Below are 22375 nucleotides of genomic sequence, written 5' to 3' on the forward strand. Positions count from 1 at the left end.
AGGCTGACTCACTGGGCGGAGGGAAAGATTTTCTGCGGCTCTTCACGTTTCTGGGCTGTAAGGGAAGGAGAGAAAAGGAGGCTGCATTTGTCATTTCGGGGTGGGGAGATGAAAAGATGTATAACTGTTAGGGTTCTCATTTAGGAGCTCAGGACTCACCCACTTCCCTGTCCCCAATCTTGATGATTTGAAACCCCCTTCCTTAAAGGTAATTGCACAAAACAGTGCCCTGCACAGTAAGCACCTTGCAGTTTCAGGGAAGTTCTCTTAAACCCCAGGTGTCACCAACACAGGGAGTTTCACCTCATGGTCCCTTCCCTTTTTTCAATCTCTTTCTATCTGCATAAAAGATATAACACCGACCAGCCTCCTCCATTGTTCATGAATATGCAATAAATCATCTACAAATTTGCATTGGGTAAACTGTGCAGGGAAGGGACCCCTAAGAACAGAGAGTTTTGCCTGCTTCCTCCAGAAGGCAGATTGTTCACATCAGGCTATGTTTGTTATAGGCCTGGAGGCTCTGGGGGGCTTTTTCCATCTTTAGTGAGACTTCCTGAGAGAGCTACTTGAAGGATAGGTCAGAACCAGAGACTGTAGGTAAGATTCCAGGTTCTTTTGTGAGTAGGCTTTGGAAACCATGCTTTTTCCTCAGTTTCCCCATCTTCATTTGCAGTGCAAACAGATTCATATGAACAAAAGAAAGGCCATGGCTGCCTCTGGGTTCTTCTAGGCTGGGACTGATGCTGAGGGATGGTTTGTGGCCGGCATCACTCTTTTGAGGCTAGAGCCCCAAGCTTTGTGCTTTGTCGGAGGCCCTTATGGCAACGTCCAAGCAAGAATTCCAGAGTCACCCAGAGCAGGGAGAAGGGAATGGCACCTTCAATCGCTATTAGAAAGGGCTAGATATTTCTATATATAAACTGGTCTGTAACACTGTCCACTTCCCACCATCACCATCATCTCATCTCTTCTTTAGTGTATGCAGGTGGTCTTTTGGTGACTCTCATCCTAACTTTCCATCTCCTAATCTATTCCCTCTTGGCTATGGCTCTAAAAAAAAAAAAGGGACTGGTTTAAAGCAACAGTTTACCCTGGCTGATTTGGCTCAGTGGATTGAACAGCGGCCTGCAAACCATAGGGTGGCTAGTTTGATTCCCAGCCAGGGCATGTGCCTGGTTTGTAGGCCAAGTCCCCACTTGGGTGCATGAGAGGCAACCACACATTGTGTCTCTCCCTGTCTTTCTCCCTTCCTTCCTCTTTGTCTAAAAATAAACAAAAATAAAATATTTTTTAAAAGAAAAAGCAACAGTTTACTTGGTTTATACATACCTATTTTGAAAAATATACTAAAAGACCAGAACACAGTTATGACTTTTAGTTTATCTGCATGTTTCTCTTATTTCATACTTTTATATAAATTCGCTTAAGGATATATTATTAAAAATTACAGAAATGTTGAATCCAGCTTAATCCTTATGGATCTACTTTATAAGATTTCCCTTAATAATAATTCTTTCTAGGCTAAATGAAATTTCCAGTATGTTTCGACTAAAAAAAACTGGATTTTTTTTCCCAATATGAACGACAAAAATTTCAGAAAGAGCCCCCCTGCCTGGTGTGGCTCAGTGGATTGAGCGCTGGCCTGCAAACCCAAAAGGTCGCAGGTTTGATTCCAGTCTGGGCACATGCTTGGGTGTCAGGCCATGCCCATGGTTGGGGGCATGCAAGAGGCAACCAATCAATGTTTCTCTTGCACATTGGTGTTTATTTCCCTCTGTTTCTCTCTCTTTTCCTCGTTCTCTAAAAAAATAAACAAAGTCTAAAATTTTCGAGACAAAAAAGCATTGGTTAATTCATCTGGAAGTCAATTGAGAAAGGCCGGGCACGTGCACCAAGCATCCCACTTTCTTTTAATAACCTGGTAGGGCTTATGATCTATAGATTTAAACCCATCTTGAACCTGTATGTGTTTTCAGCTTGTACTTTGTTTCTTGATTGCATTTCACATAGTTTACCTCCCACTGGGTAGACTTTTATTTGTCATTAAACTATGGTACATCTTTTAAGTACTTCAGGTAGCTCTTAGCAATTTGGGAGCTAAAACTTAAAGGGGGTTCTACAAGTGGCAGAAACTAACTCTCAACCTAATAATTTCTATCCTCAACTAACATGTTCTGAGCAAATAGGTATTTTCTTTTAAATTATTCTATTCTCCCCTAATCAACATGTCCCTTTTGAGGGTGGAGGTTGGTTGTTACCAACATCCAATGGGAAATCCCAGATCTGAAGCAATTTAGCCAACAGCTGAAAAAGCACAGTCCCTGTTTTAAAGTCTTTACAAAAAAATTTGATTCTCCTGTGGCTTATGAACACTTCTCATTTTGGGTCTCTCTGTACTTGATGGAACATCTCTTTGGTTCTTAAATGTGGTGCCAAGTATAACATTTAAAAGGGCTGGCCGAATATTACAGTTTTTGACCTCATTAGAAATCTTGCTCACTTTGAAAAAAAGGAGAGAGGGTATTAAAATGCACTATGAGGCTCGTGACATTTTTGAGAGTAAGATTTTCATCCTGAGATGGTATTTTCTGCAGTAGCCACTGGACTTTCTTCCCTCACCAAGAGCTTCCTGTTATTTTGGATTTTTACCAGCAGGTTAAAATAATCAAGGTGGGGGGGAGTTATGGATGTTTACAAAATTCCCAGCTTGGCCCTAGAGCATTCGACATTTATGACCTTCTTGCCTTTTCTTCTCCTTAGATCAGTAGTTCTCAAACAGGAGTGATTTAGGGCCTCAGAAGACATTTGGCAATGTCTAGAGACATTTTGGGGTGTCACACGTGAGGGTGGTGGTGTGCTACCGGCATCTAGTTGATAAGAGGCCAGGGATGCTGCTGAACCTACCACAATGCACAGATAGCCCTCTCCCACCTCCCAAAGAAATTATTCACCCAAAAATGCCAGTAATGCTGAAGCTGAGAAACTCTGGTCTAGACTTTGAAGCCTTGTTAAATCGAGGACTTGGAAAGAGGTGAGGACAGTCTTTTAATGTGGTCCCAGGAGTCATTAACCACTGCTTTCAGTTCTGTGTCTATGGAAAACATGAGAGGAAACAATCATCATATCTTCCATTTATTGAGTGTCATGTACTAAGTGTTGGAATTATTTTCATTTAATCTTCAAAATAAACCTTACCAACTATACACTTTTTGAAACTGGGGTCCATGTCTGTTTCTGTCATTACAGTACATTTTATGTCTAGTACAGTGCCTGGCACATGGCAGGCCTTCAGCGTTTGGATATCTATTTTACACATGAGAAAAATGAGGCCTGAAAGTCCACACAGCTAATGTAAGTAGCAGAGTCAGGATTTGAACTGACCCTGGTTGACTTCACCAAATTGCATATTCACTGAATTATATCCTTCACTTGAAGCACCGGAGAGGTTTTCTAGCCTTTAAAACCCCTATTGAGGGGCGGGAGAGAAGAAAGGAGGTTAATAAAACCTCTGCGTGGAAACCGAAGTGGAAGAAGGGCCTTATGAAGCCATCTCTGGTTCTGATAGGACCTTCCTTCGTTTCTGAACAGTGACTTTGGCTTTTCAAGTGTTTCTGTTTGTGCTGTCCGAGCAGCACATTTTGCAGAGTGAGAAACTGAGGCACAGAGGTTAGTTGAGTAGTAGATGATAGATGACTTGGAAGTTCGAAAAAAGAATGCTCCAGCTCTTGTGTACCCGCTGGGAGTCGTTGACAAAAGGGCTTTTTGGGAGTAGACACTCAGCTAACTCAAATCCTTCCTGAAAGACACAAAATTCAGAGAACTTCTTAGTGTTTCTACCCTGGGTAGACAAGCCAAGCTGGACTACACGTCCCAGTGGCCCTTACGGAATTGGGCAGGGCGCAAGAGGACCAAAGCCGAGTGCACACTACAATTCCCGGCGTGCGGTGGGCGGGGCCGGACTACATTTCCCAGGAGGCAGAGGAGGGGGCGGGAGGGGGCGGGCCGCGGGGGCTGCTCCCGCCCCTCCCCCGTGCTCGCGCGGAGAGGTAAACAAACCGCGCGCGGGCTGCCGGCTGCGCGGCCGGTGCAGTGGGGCGACAGGCGCGACGGGACCTGGGGGCGGTGGACAGCGCGCCTAGCTGCGGCCGGGCTGGGCAGCCCGCCCGCCGCGCATGTCCCGGGGAGGTGCTGGACTGTACTGGCTGCGGCGCCTCCTGTCGGCCGGGGAAGGGAGCGCGGGGCGGCCCTGGTAGCCGCCGCGGTGCCCATGGAGCGAGTGCGGATGATCAACGTGCAGCGCCTGCTGGAGGCGGCGGAGTTTTTGGAGCGTCGGGACCGAGGTAACGGCTGGGCACCACCGCCGGACCCCGAATCTGCTCCGCGTGGGGATTGCGGTGCGGCGTGTGAAGGGTGCGCGTGTGAGAGGAGGTGCGCGTGTGAGAAAGGGGTGTGCGCATGTAAGGGGAGGTGCGCTTGTGAGCGGAGGGGTGTGCTCGTGCGAGGGGAGATGCCTCTGTGAGGACGCGTGTGTGCGTGAGGTGTTTGCGCCTGTGAGGGGAGGTGCGCGCCTGAGGAGGGTGCACCTGTGAGTGCGCGTGTGAGGGGAGGTGCGCGCCTGAGGGGAGGTGCGCGTGTGAGGAGTGTTGCACGCGTGAAGAGGGGTGTGCGCGTGTGAGGGGAGGTGTTTTTGTAAGGTGTGTGCACCTGTGAGGGGGTGCGCGTGGGGCGGGGAGGTGCGCGTGTGAGGAGGGGTGCGTGCATGAGGAGGGTGCACGCGTGAGCGGAGATGCTGGTGTAAGGAAGGGCGCACAGGTGAGGAGGGGTGTGCGCGTGTGAGGAGGGCGTGCGTGTGAGGGGGCGTATGTGAGGTGCCCGCGAGTGTGAGGACGGTTGCTTCGGGAGTGGGGGCGCACCTGTGAGGAGGAGCGTGCGTGTGTGAGGGAGGTGCGCGGGCGAATAGGGGAGCACGTGTAAGGGTGGCCGCGCGTGCGTTTGTGGGGGGAGGTGCACGCAGGTGTGTGTGCGGGCGGGAGGGGCCGAGCGTGAGGACGGCGGGGGACCGGAGAGGAGAAGATGGGGGCACGGGAGGGGAATGCGACGGGCGGGCGGCTCACACTGTGGGGCAGCGAACCGTCGGGCGTCCGGGTGCGGTGACTCGGGTCCCCTCAGGGACGACACTGGAGGCTGTGCGAAGAGAGGCTGCGAGGAGGAGGAACTCCGGGGAGGGTGGTGTCGGGAGGGAAATGTCCTGCCAAGGCGGGGTGATCGAATTGAATTACGTGAAAGTTGTGGGGCTCGGGGGACGCTCTCCAGAATACACAGAGTTAAAGGAAAAGGGGAATTTTGGAGTGAGTGAAATATTGAGGTGAGTGGTCATTGGGCTCAGCAATTAGGGTGTTTAAGTCCAGAATTCTTGGAGAAAAGGATTTCGTAGAGGGATAGATGATTTAGAGCAGGTACCCGTACACCTTTCAGGCGCGTGCGTGGTTGGGTCTGCATGTAATGTCTCAGGATTGGTGTCCAGGGAAGGACTGGAGACTATTCTAACTCAACCGAAAAGAGTGGAAAAGTATGACCTCTTTTTTTCCGTTTTAGTAACCTGTTACTCTGAAGACTTCGGATTTGTGGATCCATGGATTTGGGTATATCTCTCTTACCGTATCTTTTTTTTTTTCTTGCTGTCTCTTTAGAGTGTGAACATGGCTACGCCTCAACGTTTCCCTCCATGCCGAGCCCCCGGCTGCAGCATTCAAAGCCCCCACGGAGGTTGAGCCGGGCGCAGAAACACAGCAGTGGGAGCAGCAACACCAGCACTGCCAACAGGTAGCAAGTTGGGGAGGTTCAGGAAGGACAGTGGAGGGAGGGAGCGCACGCTCAGGCAGACGTGCCTCTAATACCAAGTCTGGAGCAACACTGAAAGCCAAATGGGTTCCTTCACCACCGCCTCTGGGGAATGGCCCTTTTAAAATAACGAAGCCTAGGAGTAACCCAAATCTGTGTGGAAGGGAAGGAATAGAATCTGGAAAGACAACCGAAGAAGTTCTTGCTGGGACTGTTAAGTGGGGAGGTCTGTGATTTAAATGGACAGTAAGTGGAGAGGCTTTGTAGTGTGTCTGTGCATGCAACTCCATGCTAGAAGTAACTTGGGCCACTTTTAAACTTGGATGATCCAAGAATTTTTAAAATTCAAAAATATCTCACGAAGTATACAAAGCAGAATTAAGGGTTTTGTTAAAGGAGCAGAAATACTATTAGGTAAAACAGGAAGTTAGTGGGTATGATCTGTTTGTTGTTTAAGGATGAAGGGGAAGACTGCTATGAAAGTTTTGCCTTTTATTGAATGATAAGAATGAATTGCTAAGGGAGCCCTCCCCCCCAAAATTTATTATTTTTTAGAGAGAGGGGAAAGAAGGGAGGAAGGGAGAAACATTGATGTCTGGGAGAAACATCAATTGGCTTCCTCTGGCATGCCCCAACTGGGGACCTGGCCCCTAACCCAGGGATGTATGGGCAGGGAATTGACAACTCTTCACTCATAGGTCAGTACTCATTTCACTGAGCCACATGAGCCAGGGTAATAAGGGAGCTTTTAAAACAAATAAAGAGCCCTGGCTGGTATAGCTCAGTGGATTGAGTGTGGGTCTGTGAACCAAAGGGCGGCCGGGTCAATCCCCAGTCAGGGCACATGCCTGGGTTGTGGGCCAGGTCCCCCAGTAGGGAATATGTGAGAGACAGTCACACACTGATGTTTCTTTCCCTCTGTTTCTCCTTCCCTTCCCCTCTCTCTAAAAATAAATAAATAAAATATTAAATAATAATAAAGAAAAAAAGAAAGGTGCTTATATTCTAGTCAGAACAGATACCTAAAAAATATTTATCTGGATATACTCAAGATACAGTTGATTTCTGTTTTAAAAATGTTTTGGTAGTGTCTGGCTGTCTCTTCAATGAAATCTAAGGAGTCATCTTATGAAGTTTTCAAAAGTTTGTTTTAAAAGAAAATCAACAGATGCTACCTTTTGCATTGACGAGAGGAATTGAGACCTTTTTTCCTGATTCCCAAAGTTTTGTGTAGTGAATATAAACATACATTTTTGAGAGGGATAGGACAACCTCTGGGTAACTAAATTTGCTTGAAAGCTTTGGGAAACTCCAGACAGGTAGTTGGGTAGTCACCCAGGAAGGCAGCAGGACTAGGGGCTCTTCCTAATTGATGCAGAAAACCTGAAGCTCCTATAGATCACATTTAGAGCTCAGAAGGTTAGATCTTTTTTTGTTGTTGTTTTTAAAGATTTTATTTTTATTTTTAAACAGAGGGGAAGGGAGGGAGAAAGAGGAAAACATCAATGTGTGGTTGCCTCTCATGTACCCCTTCAGGGGACCTGACGTGGAACCCAGACATGTGCCCTGATCTGGGAATCGAATCTGTGACCCTTTGGTTCTCAGGATGGCACTCAGTCCACTGAGCCACACCAGCCAGGGTTAGATCTTTCTGTTTTGCATTTATTCTGCACTGAAGCAAAACTAGGATTCACCCTTTTTCTTTGATTCATCTTTAAAGCTGTATGTTTTCTCTAGGGGCTTCTTTTATTCTTTAAGACTATGTATTTTTTAAACTTAATTTTAAAAATAATTAGCTGTAAGCTTAGTGTGCCATATTTATTTGCATGTGTGGGCCTAGAGGGTTTGTCGTGGTATGGTAGGTTTGGGATGAAAATTATATAGTATGTTACATAGCATTTAAAAATGTAAGTATAAATTTTCTTGCTCTTGATAGTTTTTTCTGGTTAAGGTATGAACAATTAAGACCTGCAGTATATTCAGGAATTTATGGGTTTTTCAAGCCATGTGTGTATTTATAAAAAGTCTTTTTTTAATTTGGAGACTTGGGAAAAGTACCAGATAGGACAGCAGACCTAGGTTCTGTCATGCTATATGTATTTATTGTCTTTTTATCTTCTAGAAATCAGGTATATGATTACATTTTCTCTCTGTTCCTTACCATTCTTATTTGTAAAATGAGGGAATAAAGACTACATACTTCCCCAAGTCCTTTCTTCTCTGAAGTTCTATGACAGTGATTTATTGACAGTTTTAGAGATCAGTTACTATATTGGTGATTCACTGTACCACCCCATCATTGCAGAGGTGACATTTTTATTAACAACTCAAAGATTATAGAGCCATAAATAAATGTGAATTTCTAGATTTTGCCAATTATGTTACAGGTCATTAATGAGTCTTTGAGATCTTTTGACCCATACTTTGCTCAGCTTGTGGTTTTGACTAAGTGCTGTTTCTCTTTCATTCTAGTGTTCCTGTTAGGATTCTACTATTGTATGTGGGGCCACAGTGCTAGTTATTTGTATGTTTTAACATAGCATATCAGAAAATTTGTAGAACTACAAGCATGCCATTTTCTTACAGTACCCAAGGGAAAATAACTACATGTACATTGGACCACTTAAGACTAAGGAAGGTAAATTTTCATTGGGATATAAGTAGAAAGGGAGATTTTAGAATTTATTGTCTCAAGGTTTACTCATGTGTGGGATTTAGGCTGGGACCTATAGATAAAAACTAGTGTGTTAAGGTGAAACACTAGAAATTATTCCTCCTTACTATTTAATAAATTTGTTTCATGAAGTAGGGGAGCCAAGGATCAAATTCTAATACTGGGGTACTTGGAAAATAGTGTTGATAGTCCATTTGTAAGGGGAAACTGTAGACTTTCTGTTAGCTTTAAGCCTATTACTGCATTTAATAGAGATTTTTATTATACTGGTTACATAAAGCAGAAAGAAAGACGACTTGTAAAAATTTTTCATTTATTAGTCATCTGAAACGAGGAAAGGAATGGACTTGATGAACATATATATCTTACTTTCCTGATTAAAAAGCTACCTATGTGGAAGTTGCTGTTCCTGTTATGCATTTTGAATATTGGTTTTGTATGTCATAAAGTAACATTTGTTTTTTTGGTATGGTAGAATCTTTAAGACATAATGTTGGTTGACTTTTTCCTAATATTCTCAGGTGTGATAATATATTCCTGATATAAAATGTTACTTTATAAATTTATGTTGCTATTTGACTGATAATACTATAAATTCCTATTCTTCCTTTTCCCCAAGTCTTGAAATATTATTTTCACACAAGTACAAAGGAGAGAAAAAAAGTGATAGAGCATGATGTTACAAGCTTGTACCTTGAAAATCCCAGTGATTTTATCATTTGGAATCCTTTTAACTGATGTTTGGAATATACAACAATATACAAGGTCTGTCCAGAAAAAGTCCAACCATTGTTAATATAATAAGAATGGTTTGCTTGACCTGGCTGGTGTAGCTCAGTGGATTGAGTGGGAGCCTGCAAACCAGAGTATCAGGGTTCAGTTCCCAGTCAGGGCACATGCCTGGGTTGTAGGCCAGTTCCCAGCAGGGGACATATGAGTGGCAACCATACGTTGATATTTCTCTCCCTATCTCCTTCCCTTCCCCTCTAAAAATAAATAAAATCTTTTAAAAAATGGTTTGCTTGATATTGATGTAACCTGGCAGCCAAGGAGAGTGGTCTGGAATGTGCATGTGTGAACAATGATGACTTCACTATACTAGTCAGTGGGGGCAGTAGATGCCATTGAGTGCGCATGCGTACTATGTGGCCATCACATTCAAAATGCCTGAGGGAGTAGAGCAACGAATCTGCATCAGATTTTGCATTAAGCTTGAACATTCTTCCAGGGGAGCTATTCTGATGATTCAGAAGACTGCAGCTATGGGCAGCTGTGCCCACCCATGCATCACATCTGGTGCAGAGTTTTTTTGGCAAAATATTGAATCACCCAGGTCGTTCAACCCCCCTTGCAGCCCAGATTTGGTGCCCTGCAACTTCTAGCTTTTCCCAAAACTAAAATTACCGTTGAAAGGTAAGAGATTCAGGAAAATACAGTGGGGCAGCTGATGGTGATTGGGAGAACCGTGTGAGGTCCCAAGGTGCCTACTTTGAAGGGGACTGAGGTGTCGTTGTCCTGTATACAATGTTTCTTGTATCTTCTTCAGTAAATGTCTCTATTTTTCATATTACATGGCTGGATACCTTCTGGACAGACCTCATATAATTACTTTTAAATACATGGTCTACTTCACTGAATTTTTGGTTATGGCCTTCTGGCATACTTCCTAAAATCATCCTTGCAAAGATATTACTGCCATTAGAGAACCTGGCTACAAATGCTATCTGGCTTGTTTCAGAGCATCAGGTAAGCTGAAATTCCTAGCTGCTTGACTGTTTTGTCTCACAACTGAAAAAAATCTCAAGATCTGCCATCTTTAAAATTCTACTGACTCTATTCTATGTGTCTTCAGTGTGTAACACTGATTTCCTCCTAAGTATTTCTTCAATCTGCCTTCTGTCTTCATGAATACTCTTCTAATCTATGATACCATCATCTCTCATCTGGAAAACTGCCATAACCTAACTAGTATCCTTGTAACCACTCCTATCTGAAATATAATTCTAATGAATTATATTGGCTAATCTTTTTTCAATTTCAGTATACCATGTTTCCTCCCATATCTTTACATATACTCTCTGCTGGGAATCATTTTTTCTTCCCCTTTTGCCAAGCTGTCTCTGCCTAATAACTCTTAAGCTCAACCATAACTTCATCAGGACAGCTTTTCTTTATCTGCCAAAGTAAATCAGATGTTTACATGCCTCATGGCATCCTTATATTTCCTTCTTATAGCTTGCAGAAATACAGTTATCTGATTGTTTGATTAATTCTTATCTCATTTATTGGACTAAAAACTCCATGAAGGCAGGAATTTGAATCTCTTCTTAAAGCTTTATTCCCAGGACCTATCATTGTACACTGTATACAGTAGATGTTTCTTAAAAATGGGAGGTTTTAAAATTCCAGGTAGACTGTTCTAAGTTGGGATTCACTTTCTCTTTTGTGCTGAGTACCATATTAGACTTGAAGGAGAAATGATGGAAGAATATGCAACACTGGCTTTGGCAAACTCATTGATTATTTTGTATTCTAAAAGATGTTAATGATAATAAATTTGGAAAGGAAAACAATATGTGATATTTGAAGAATAAAAATCTTCAAACCACCAGTTCTATAGAATGCTACAATTAATTTTAAAGAACACTTACTGTCATTCTATGTCATGAAAATAAAATATCAAAATTTGTGTATGCAAAGAACATATGTCTGTCAAATATTGGCAGTAAATACTGGTATGTGCCTGTGAAATATACATGATAATTGCATTATTTTAAAGCGATCTGGAAAATAGTACCAATTTATGTTTGAATTTCAAGCTGATGAAAATTCCTTCTTGTTAGTATCTTTTGGATACTACATAATAGCAGTATTTTAGTTCTACCCGCTAAGTTTGAGGACACTAAAAAACAAAGCCAAACAACTTTCCTTTTGCTTATGTGGCATTAGTTTGACTTTTCTTCAGCTACAGAATAATGAAATGTTTTAGTCTTGCAGGAAATGAATGCATTGTTATATTTATAGCTTTATGTCTTTTTTGGCTGTCTTATTTATGGGTTATTAATTTTTGGGGGGATGGCAGTGAAGTCTTTTTCTAGGATAGTTACAGAGGATTTTTTCCCCACTGAAAGTAATTTGAGATTTGTCATATCCTCTGCTTTTATTCTCTCTCTTTTTTGCATTTTTATGAGTACATTTAATGTCTGGCTTAATAGAAGATAGTTGGATTTTATTTGTGCTTCTGTATTTAATTTGTTGTAGTATCTTGTTTTTATTTTTAAACATGTTGTACCTATTCACAGAATAATTTGATAAAGACTTATTTTTGTGAAGTTTCTTTCAACTATTGTATGTTTTTCAAATTTTCTATATATTAAGAAATAGTTTCTGGGTCTTTGTCCAACAGAAAACTACCATAGTTTTAGGACAAATGTGAAGATTAGTAGCAGTTAAGCTCTTAGTGATGTTACTATTGTTCTTCAGTATTTTCCAAATGTTGAGTGATTAAAACATCCTGTGTGATACATTCTGTGATAGTCTGTCTTCCACTAAAATTGAACTTAAATGAAAAGTTCTCATGAATTGTATATATACACATCACTCTAAACATACTCATACTTTCCATTAAATGCTTCTCTGAAGCCTAAGTTTGCTGTTGCTGGGGTTCTTAAGGATATATTTCTCTGTCGGGGTATCTTTCGAAGGAGACTTAAATGATCATGCCTTGTAAGTCAGTAGGATAACTGCTTCTGTTCCTATTTGACAAGAGGCCATTTGCCAGAATATTAAATATATTATGTGGAAGATCACAAACATAGAAAGGGAACTCAAAATTTCATCTGGTATAGTTCTCTGTTTTATGAATGTAAGATATTATTACTCATTTTATGGTTAAAACGCATGTGGCCTAGAGATGGTAAGTGATTTGCCCAAGTGTGATAACTGTAGGTGGTGGCTGAGGTGATATAAACCACCATTTACAAGCTGGATTTTAAGCAATATATGTTCCATTCGAACTAGGCAAGACTGTTGACCTGAAGACAGCATTCTCTTCTAAATTTCCCTTTACAAATGAAATAGCATTGCCTCCTTTTGGATATAGCATGATTCAAAGAATCATGGCTCTTACGTCATTTCTTAAGTGAAGGCAGTTTTCCAGATATTACTATAATCAAATAGGTTTGATGATATTATTTGACAAAATAATATGTCTAGACCCCATTAGGGCAATAATGCTGATGTAATTTGAGCTCGCTTTTTTTTGGTAGATCATTTTTTATTATTCATTTTGGCTTCCTACATTTTAAAATATTAGCATACTATTTTTCTTCCTCTGCATGTATATGTGTATGTGCATGACTTTTATTACCGTCTAATAAAGGAAACACATTTTATCAAGTAAACATAAAGATACTTCAAATTGTGATGAGCTTAATACAGGGAAAATAGAGGATCCTATGAGGGATCTTAGAGTCGAACGTTTTACAATCTTGCTTTTACTTATCATGAACGGTTTTTCCTATTCATACACATTTGTTAATTTTAAATTATAGCATGATATTTTATTTCATGTACGTGCCATAAATTGTTAAGTCAGTCATCCATTGATGCCACTTAAATTATTTTTAGATTTTTTTTCACTCCAAACAGGGCTACTGTGAACATCTTTGTACAGATACCTTTGTGTGTTTGTCCACCTAGATTCTTGGGGTAAACATGAATTAGAATGCCCACAAAAAGACTTGAATGTGAATGGTCATAGCGTTATTCATAATCACCAAAAGCTGGAAACAGCTTTTGAAACTGAAATGTCCCTCAGCTCATGAATGAATAGATAAAATATAGTACTGTATATTTTATATAATGGAATACTACCTAGCAATAAAAAGAAACAAACTACTCATGCATATAACAAAATGGATGAACCACAAAAACATTGTGTAAACAAAGGTGGATACATAAGAGTATATATTATATGACTTCATTATATGAAATTTATAAAAAAGGCAAAAAGTGTAGAGATAGGAAGCAGACCAGTGGTGGGCTAGGGAGTGGGAGTGGAAATTGCCTGCAGATGCACATGACAGAACTTTTGGGACAACAGAAGTGTTCTAAAACTGGATTTTTGTAAAGGCTACACAACCGTATGAATTTGCTGACGCTCATTGAACTATACACTGAATATGGGTGAATTTTGTAGTATTTAAATTATACCTTAGTAAAATCGTTTAAAAGAAAATCTTGACTTTTTATTTATCGCAGTAAGATAATGAAGAGTCTTAAATATATGACTAATGCGAAAAAGAACTAAAGGTGTAATGAATGGGTATTAAGCAATGATTCCTTTAGCACTTGAAATAAATTAGTAGGTGGGGAGTGTAGCCAGTTGAAAGACTGCATCTCCACTTTCCTGCTGGTCCCAGAGCAAGGAAATTCAGCTATCCTGCCAACCTCACCTTCCTCTGAGAATAACTTTTTTGTGTGATGTACTTCCCTTGACAAGGCTCCTGCTTGCTCTTTTTTCTCTCTTTTAAATTTATTGATTGATTTTATAGCAAGAGAGGAAGGGAGAGAGAAACATTTTTTTAAGTTTTTCATCTTTACTATTTTTATGTTTGTTTTAAAAATTGATTTTAGAGAGAGGGAGAGGAAGGGAGAAAGAGAAACACTGATTTGTTGTTCCACTTGTTTATGCATTTGTTGGTTTCTTGTATATGTCTTGATTGGGAATTGAACCCACAACCTTGGAGTATCAAGACAATGCTATAACCAACTGAGCTACCTGGCCAGGGCTTTGTTAAGAATTTTTATGTCTACATTCATGAAAGATAGTATTTTCCGTATGTGCATGTGTGTGTGTGTGTGTGTGTGTGTGTGTGTTTCCAATGTAATTTGTTTGTCAAGTTTTTGGTATCAGGGTAATAATAATACTGGCCTCAAAATGAGCTGGGAAATATTCCCTCTATTTTTTTGAAAGATTTTTCTGTAAGATTGGTATTACTTATTCCTAAAAGCTTGGTAAAATTTACCAATGAAGAATTCTGGGTCTGGAGTTTTCTTTATGGGAAGGTTTTTGATTTTGAATTTAATTTCTTTAATAGATACAGGTCTATTAAAGGTTTTGATTTCTTCTTGAGTCAGTTTTAACAACTTGTATTTTTAAAGAATTTGTCCGTTTCATAAAAGTTGTTGAATTTATTGGAATAAAGTTGTTCATAATATTCTCTATCTCTTTAATGTGTGTAGGGTCTGTAGTGATGTGCCCTTTCACTCTTGATATTAGTTATTTTTGTATATATTATTAATTTTTGTTTTTTTCTTCATCAGTCTTAGAAGTATCCATTTCTACTGATGTTTTTAAAATCAGCTTGTAGCTTTATTGGTATTCTCTGTTGTTTCCTGTTATCTGTTTTATTCACTCCTGTTCTCAGTGTTACTGTTTCTTTCCTCTACTTCAGAGTGTTTCATCCTTAGCAGTATTGACATTTGGAGCCATATAATTTTATTTTGATCATAAGATGTTTACAAGCATTGCTGGCTTCTTACAAAATGCCAGCAGTATCTACCTAGTTGTGCTAACCAAAAATGTCTCTAGACATAACCAAATGTATTCTGGTGCGCAAAATAGCCCTTAGTTGAGAATCATTGCTCCTCCTCTTTTGGTTCAGTTTGTTTCTTTTTCTAGCTTCTAAAGGTGGAATCTCTGATAATTGGTTTTGGGCTCCCCCCTCCATTAACATAAGGATTTAAAGCTAAACATTTTTCTGTAAGCACTAATTTAGCTATATCCAATAAATTTTGATATGTTTTTATTATTTTTCAGTTCAGGATATTTTCTAATTTCTCTGCAATTCATCTTTTGATTTGTGACACATCTTCCAAATGGTGATTTTTTTCTAGTTATGTTATTGTTATTGATTTCTAGTTTAATTCCATTGTGCTTAGAAAACTTACTCTGTATAACTTTTGTACTTACAAACGTATTGAAAATTGTACTTTACAAAGTGTATAACTTAGGGATATTTATGTAGTTTACCAAAGGACTTGTCTCAGAGACTTAAATTAGGGTGTTTGCTATAATTGAAAATGAATTGATTTTTACAGAATTCAGTTTCTATGTAATTTCATTTTTTTCTGTTTATTGAAAATGTGCATATGGAAAAGAGCACAAATCTTAAGTGTATAGCTTGATGAGTTTTCACAAAGGTGAAGAAATAAAATATTACATACTCTTCTTAGAAATCCTTCTCTTGACTCTTTTTGGTCACTGCTTCCCCCTCCCTGAGGTAACCACTATTCTGACTTTTGATACCATAACTTAATTTTGTCAGTTTTGGACTTTATATGAATGTAGTTACACAGTATGTATTTTTGTGTCTGCCTTCCATTCAACATTATTTTGAAATTATGAAGATTCATCCATGTTATTGCATTATAATTCATTCTCAGTGCTTACAGTATTACATTATATGAATATTTCACAGTTTATTCTACTGTTGTTAGATATTGAGTTATTTTAGTTTGGGCTAGTGAAAAAAGTGAGCATTCTTTTGCATGTCTTTTAGTGAACATATATGCATATATTAGTTTGGTATATGCATGTAAGTGGAAATGTTTACTTGTAAGGTATGCATATATTCAGCTTTGATATGGAAGTTTTAAGGAAAAATTTATTGATTGTAGTTTTTGTTATGCATCCTATTAGGCACTTGTTTATTTTGCAGGGGGGGGGTGGTCTTAGTTATTGTAGTAGTGATGTGTTTTTGTCATTGTTGAAGAAGCAATAAATTTCACCCTGGCCTGTCAGGCTTGGTTGGAGAGTTGTTCCACACACAAAAGGTGAGGTTTGGATTCCCAGTCAGGACACATACCTAGGTTGTGGGTTTGATACCCCTGTCAGTGGGTTTAATACCCCTGTCAGTGGGAGGCAACTGATCGGTATTCCTCTCATATTGATGTTTCTTTTTTCTCCCTTCTTCTTTTTCTAAAATCAGTAAACATTTTTAAAAATGAATCAATAAATTTCTTTTGCTTTTTTTCTAAAAGTCTGCAATATTCAGGTTTTACTGTCTTTGATGATTTTTTAAAAATGTATACCTTTTGGTGGTAGCCAGAGGGAAAGGGGTGTTGGGGCTAGGTGGAGGTGGACAAAGGGGTGATTGGGGGCAGAAAGAGACTTTGGGGCAATAGGCTCACAATACAGTGTGCATACATTTTTATTGAGTTGTACACCTGAAACCTGTATGGTTTTGTGTACCGATGTCATTCCAATAAATTCAGTTTAGAAATATGTACTTTTGATAGAAATATGTACAGAACTACCTTTTTGAAAGAATTACTTTACTAGCAATAAGTGTGATTTTCTTCTGTTACAGTGTTCTTCAAACTTTATTGACTATTATACTACTAGCAGTGAAAAATATTTTGTATTTCCAATATATGTATATATATATTTATAATTATATACATTATATACATTATTAGTATTACTGTACTAATATTTTATAAATACATGATAAAGTTTTGGATGAACAATACATTTAAATAGAAGTTTTACTATTCTCCTATTTTTAACCTTCAGGTATATATGTCACAGACCCTTTCTTTAATGTAGGTGAAGTTTTCTGCTTTTCTTGCTTTTTGAGTATGTATATATGAAGTAAAAGCTTTAGAACTCAGGAGATACTCATTTAGCTTCACAAAATGTGTGCTTTTCATTTTGTGGAGGACCGCATCCATTAGGCACTTTAGGATTAGGAAGTAAGTGAAACAAAAAGTTAATGAATAGAGAGTTGGCTCATTAATTCAACAAAAATAAAGGTCTTTTCTTTTCCTAGAAGTGAATGTTAATTCCAGGAATGGGAGCTTTTATTTTCCTTCCATGGTAGCAGTACTCTTAACTATTTTGTAAAGTTTCAACTCCATGCTTCTTTACATTGGCTGCCACCAAACTGCATCTGAAAGAATTAAAAGTTTATATATTGTAGCTGTGTTGTAGTCAATGAAAAGTCATGGATCTGATTTAGATTAATGACTCCCAGTCAAATAGGGAATGTGCTAGTATGTCTCTCTTAGAGGAATGTTGTTGGTGAAAATAATCACCTGTGATTCCATGATAATATGGTAGAAATGTCTCTTTCTCTGCCCTTTGAAGCATTCAGAGTAAGGAAAGAAAGACACTGTCTGAAAGAAAGTTTGTTAGTGTTTGCTCTCAGAGTTGTATTTTATTTGCAGAAGAAGAGTGGGTAAACTAGACGGATTATTCAGAACATCTAAATCTTACAGGGAAATGATCGTAACTGGATATTTCAGTGGCACATTATTGGAAGGGCTTGGTTGGACACATAGGCTCAGAAGAGCAGAGTTGTTTCTGAATGTGCTAGTGTGTGATCAGTTCAGTTACTCATGTGGTGCCAGCACTATAAGGATTATTATTTTCTCTGTGTACATACGGTTAGGCATCTTTTGGTCATACTCTAAATCTTGTACTGCCTTCATAGCTGGCTAAATAATGAAAATACCAATCTTCTCTTTCAGTTTCATTTTCCATCATTATGGTTGTTTATTTCCAGGCTAATTCCAGGTATTACTCAGAACCTCTCAATTTGTCCCACGTGGGATAATAATACCTATTTAAAATAATAAGAATATTTGCAGTGGCTAATATTTACCAAGTACTAACTACATGCTGGATGCTTTTACATATTTTTCTCTTAATTCTCACAGTAACCCAGCCAAGGCATGTGATTTTATTCCAGTTTTACAAATGAAAAAACTGTTAATCAGAGAAGTTAGAATTTTTCCAGAGTTACACAGTGTAAGAGAGTTAATATTTAAATTCAGGATTTTCCTCTCTAACACAATGGGCCTTTCTTGTGCTATTCTTTCTACTTGGAATGTCCAAACTCCACCAGGTCCAGCCTCCACTAGTCACACACGTACTCATCACTTAAGTCCTATACTAAATGCCACCTGTTCTAAAGTTTACCTGGATAACCCCATTTAGAAGTAAATTCTGCCTTCTTTAAATTGCCACCACACTCTGTGCCTTTCTTCATATATTTATTTTGTCTTGGGTTATTATTTCTCTACATATCTCAATTTGCCAACTAGAGATTCTCTTTGTTCCCCACAGCCTAAGACATCCTTGAACATTTAAGATACTCACTATTTGTTGACTTAAGATTACAGGCAAAAAAACAGCCATCAAAATATAAGTAAATACTACTGGTGCTTTTTCTGAAAGTTTGAAGGGCATGGCAGTATGATAAAGATTCTTATGTATAATTATTTTTGCTTCTTGGTATATGGAAATCTTGTTAAACTTAACTAGTGGTATAGCTAGAAATGGCATGCATTTTCTGGTTTGGTGAAAAGGTTCATATTCTTAGTTATTGTTGTATATTTTTTAAGAAAGAAGATAAATAAAGTGAGAGAGAGGTTAGAAGAATTTGCTGTTTTAATTTTGTTAATAGCAGAGGGTCGGCTTGTTTTCTTTTGGTGCTTCTTTGGTAATAGGCTCAATAGAGTATTGGAATTCAACAGTTGGTTTTGTGTGGGTATATTATCTTTTGTATTTATGGCCATATATTGGATTGCCAGACTGTTTAGAATAGGTTTATAGTACATAGTCTACTTCTCTTTAAATAAATTGTTTCCATTTATTACTTACTCTTGTATTTCATTGCTTTTGTTTTACTTGTTCTAAGTTTTCTTTTCAGATAATGGCAGTTAAACCAAAATTTACTAAGAGGGAGTGGGGAATTTTATTGATTACCCATTCAAGTATTGATTATCCATTCAAATTTTGAATGATATTTTTTGTTTCCGTCTTTTACCTTATTGATTTACTTTGACATTTCAATCAAATAAAAAAGAACTGAAGGTACTTCCGCCAAGATGGAGGCGTAGGTGGAAGCACTGTGCCTTCTCGCACAACCAAGTTTAAAAATAACAAAGTTTTAGCAACAAAAACACAGCCAAACCACAGAAAACTGAACTACATGGAAGTCTGACAACCATAAACCCTTCAGCCAAACCGGTAAGAGGGGCAGAGCCAGCAGCAGAGCAGGGTTGGCCAGGAAAGATCCACTGGACCAACCCGGGCGTGCAACCCAGGTGCGCCAGCAGCTGTGGGTGGATCCCAGGTGTGGAGAAGTGGGCGGACCCACTGAGGGCTGATCGCGGTCACACATTCGCACGCAGATAAACCGGTGAAGGAGCCAGCAGTGAGACAGACCGAGCAGGCCCCAGCAGCAGGAATCGGCAGAGGGAACCACCATTGTCCCTCTCTGACCACGCCCCCAAATACAGCATCACAAACCAGCCACCTGGGTGGCCCCACCCTGGTGAACAACTAAGGCTCTGCTCCTCATACATAACAGGCACCAACCGATCAAAACATGGCTCAAGAACAACTCAGAGCCCCAGAGCTGATAAATCTAAGCAATGAAGAAATAGACAAACTTTCACATGCACAGTTCAAAACACTGGTGATCAGGATGCTCACAGAACTGGTTGATTTTAGTCACAAATTAGAGGAACATATGAAGGCTAAACTAATTGAAATGAATGGAAATGCACAGGAAACCAATAGTAATGGAAAGGAAACTGGGACTCAAATCAAAGGAGTGGTCCAGAAAGAGGAAAAAAATGACCAAACAGAAAAGGATGAAGAAACAAGAATTCAAAAAAATGAGGAGAGCCTTAGGAACCTCAGGACATCTTTAAACGCTCCAACATCTGAATTATAGGGGTACCAGAGGGGGAAGAGGAACAGCCACGAGTGGAACATTTATTTGAACAAATAATAAAGGAGAACTTCCCCAATCTGGCAAAGGCAATAGACTTCCAGGAAATCCAGGAAGCTCAGAGAGTCCCAAAGAAGTTGGACCCAAGAAGGAACACACCAAGGCACATCATCATTACATTAGCCAAGATTAAAATGAAGGAGAGAATCCTAGAAGCAGCAAGAGATAAGGGCACGGTCACCTACAAAGGAGTTCCCATTAGACTGTCAGCGGATTTCTCAAAAGAGAACTTACAGGCAAGAAGGGGCTGGAAAGAAGTATTCCAAGTCATGAAATCCAAAGACCTACATCCAAGATTGATCTATCCAACAAAACTTTCATTTAGAATGGAAGGACAGATAAAGTGCTTCTCAGATAAGATCAAATTCAAGGAGTTCATCATCACCAAGCCCTTATTATATGAAATGTTAAAGGGACTTACCTAAGAAAAAGAAGATAAAAAAGATGAACAGTGAAAGGACAGCAAACTCACAGTTATTAACAACCACACCTAAAACAAAAGCAAACTAAGAGGACAGCTAGATCAGGAGCAGAACCATAGAAATGAAGATCATGTGGAGGGTTAGCAACAGGGGAGTGGGAGAAGGAGAAGGGGGGAGAAGGTACAGAGAATAAGTAGCATAGATGATAGGTAGAAAATAGATAGGGGGGAGGGCAAGAATATTATGGGAAATATAGAATCTAAAGAACTTGAGACGCATGATTATAAACTAAAGGGGGGAATGGTGGGGGAGGGGGTGTGCAGGGTGAAGGGGAATGAAGGGGGAAATAGAACAACTGTAATGGCATAATTAATAAAATATATTTTTAAAAAACTGAAAACTTTTTATAACCCATATGGTAATAGAGATATAGTTGTAATAGGACTTATTTATTGGGTTTTGACCTTCTCAGTCTCTAAGACTGAAAGTTCTATGTTTTTATAGTTTCTTTCAGCTGAGTTATACATATACTTGCCTTTAGTTTGGCTGATCTCTAGAAGCATCATAAGATTCTTTTTTTTTTTTTTACCTTCTTTGAGGGAGAAGTTCTTCTATTAAGATAATCTCTTGAAAATGAACATCAGTCTTTTTCATCCTGTGTCACTTGGACCTTATGAAATTGCCAAAGAAGCAAATGGTGGATAGGAGATAGTAACTCAGAGAAGCCTTTTGGCACTTGTACTAACACAGTGGGTAAAATTTTCACAAAATTATTATATTGATAAAAACACTATTGAAATTTAGAAATTAGTTTTTAAATATTGGAATTATAAATCAGATTAAAGTCATCAGTAATGTAATATTCTAAAGGCCTTTGACATTAACTGGGATATACTATACTATATTAAATGGTTAAAGTTTTAGTTCTATTGACAAGAACTTAAAATTTTCTTTATAAAATTCCTGTATTGTTAATGTTAAATTTTTATAAAAGTAATACATGTTCATTCAAGAGAACCAGTAGTATAACACAATTTTAGTAGTACCTAACTTTAGAGTTTGTTATATTTTATTATTCCTTTTTTTTTTTAAAGAAGAGGCATTTTTCTTTCCCTTTTTTTTTTTTAAAGATTTTATTTATTTATCTTTTAGAGGGGAAGGGAAGGAGAGAGGGAGAGAGACATCAATGTACGGTTGCCTTTCGTGCGTCCCCTGCTAGGAACTGGCCTGCAGGGAACTGGCCTGCAACGCTGGGATGTGCCCCGACTGGGAATCGAACCGCGATTGTCTGGTTCGCAGGCCTGCGCTCAATCCACTGAGCTACACCAGCCAGGGCTATTATTACTTTTTAAGATTTTATTTTATTTTTCGAGAGAGGAAGTGGAGAAGAAAGAGAGGGAGAGAAACATCAGTGTGAGATTATTTCTTATGTGCCCCTTGTTGGGGACCTGGTCCGCAACCCAGGCACCTGCCCCAACTGGGAATCACACTGGTGACTCTACTTCACAGGCCGGTGCTCAATCCACTGAGCCACACCAGCTAGGGCTAGAATTTGTTATATTTTACTGTTCAGTGTAGGCTTATTTATTTCTATAATAGTAATATGAAGTAATACTATTTTTCCT

At 39.2% G+C, this 22375-nt stretch overlaps 1 protein-coding gene across 3 annotated transcripts in view; it reads left to right on the forward strand.

The window, feature by feature from the left end:
• The window catches only part of MXI1 (MAX interactor 1, dimerization protein), a 77898-nt gene that overhangs the window by 13633 nt on the left and 41890 nt on the right, over nucleotides 1-22375 (forward strand). For 2 of the 3 annotated variants that reach the window (XM_037165596.2, XM_037165599.2), the window contains exon 2: nucleotides 5694-5826. In XM_037165596.2, coding sequence (XP_037021491.1) covers nucleotides 5694-5826 — 133 coding nt within the window. Of the gene's footprint in view, nucleotides 1-4036; nucleotides 4344-5693; nucleotides 5827-22375 lie in introns of those variants that run through there. The other variant, XM_037165597.2, reaches the window with a different exon arrangement.

This window comes from Artibeus jamaicensis, unplaced genomic scaffold (genome assembly GCF_021234435.1).
Source record: "Artibeus jamaicensis isolate MK-2021 breed Jamaican fruit bat unplaced genomic scaffold, CSHL_Jam_final contig_490, whole genome shotgun sequence".
Classification (NCBI taxonomy): domain Eukaryota; kingdom Metazoa; phylum Chordata; class Mammalia; order Chiroptera; family Phyllostomidae; genus Artibeus; species Artibeus jamaicensis.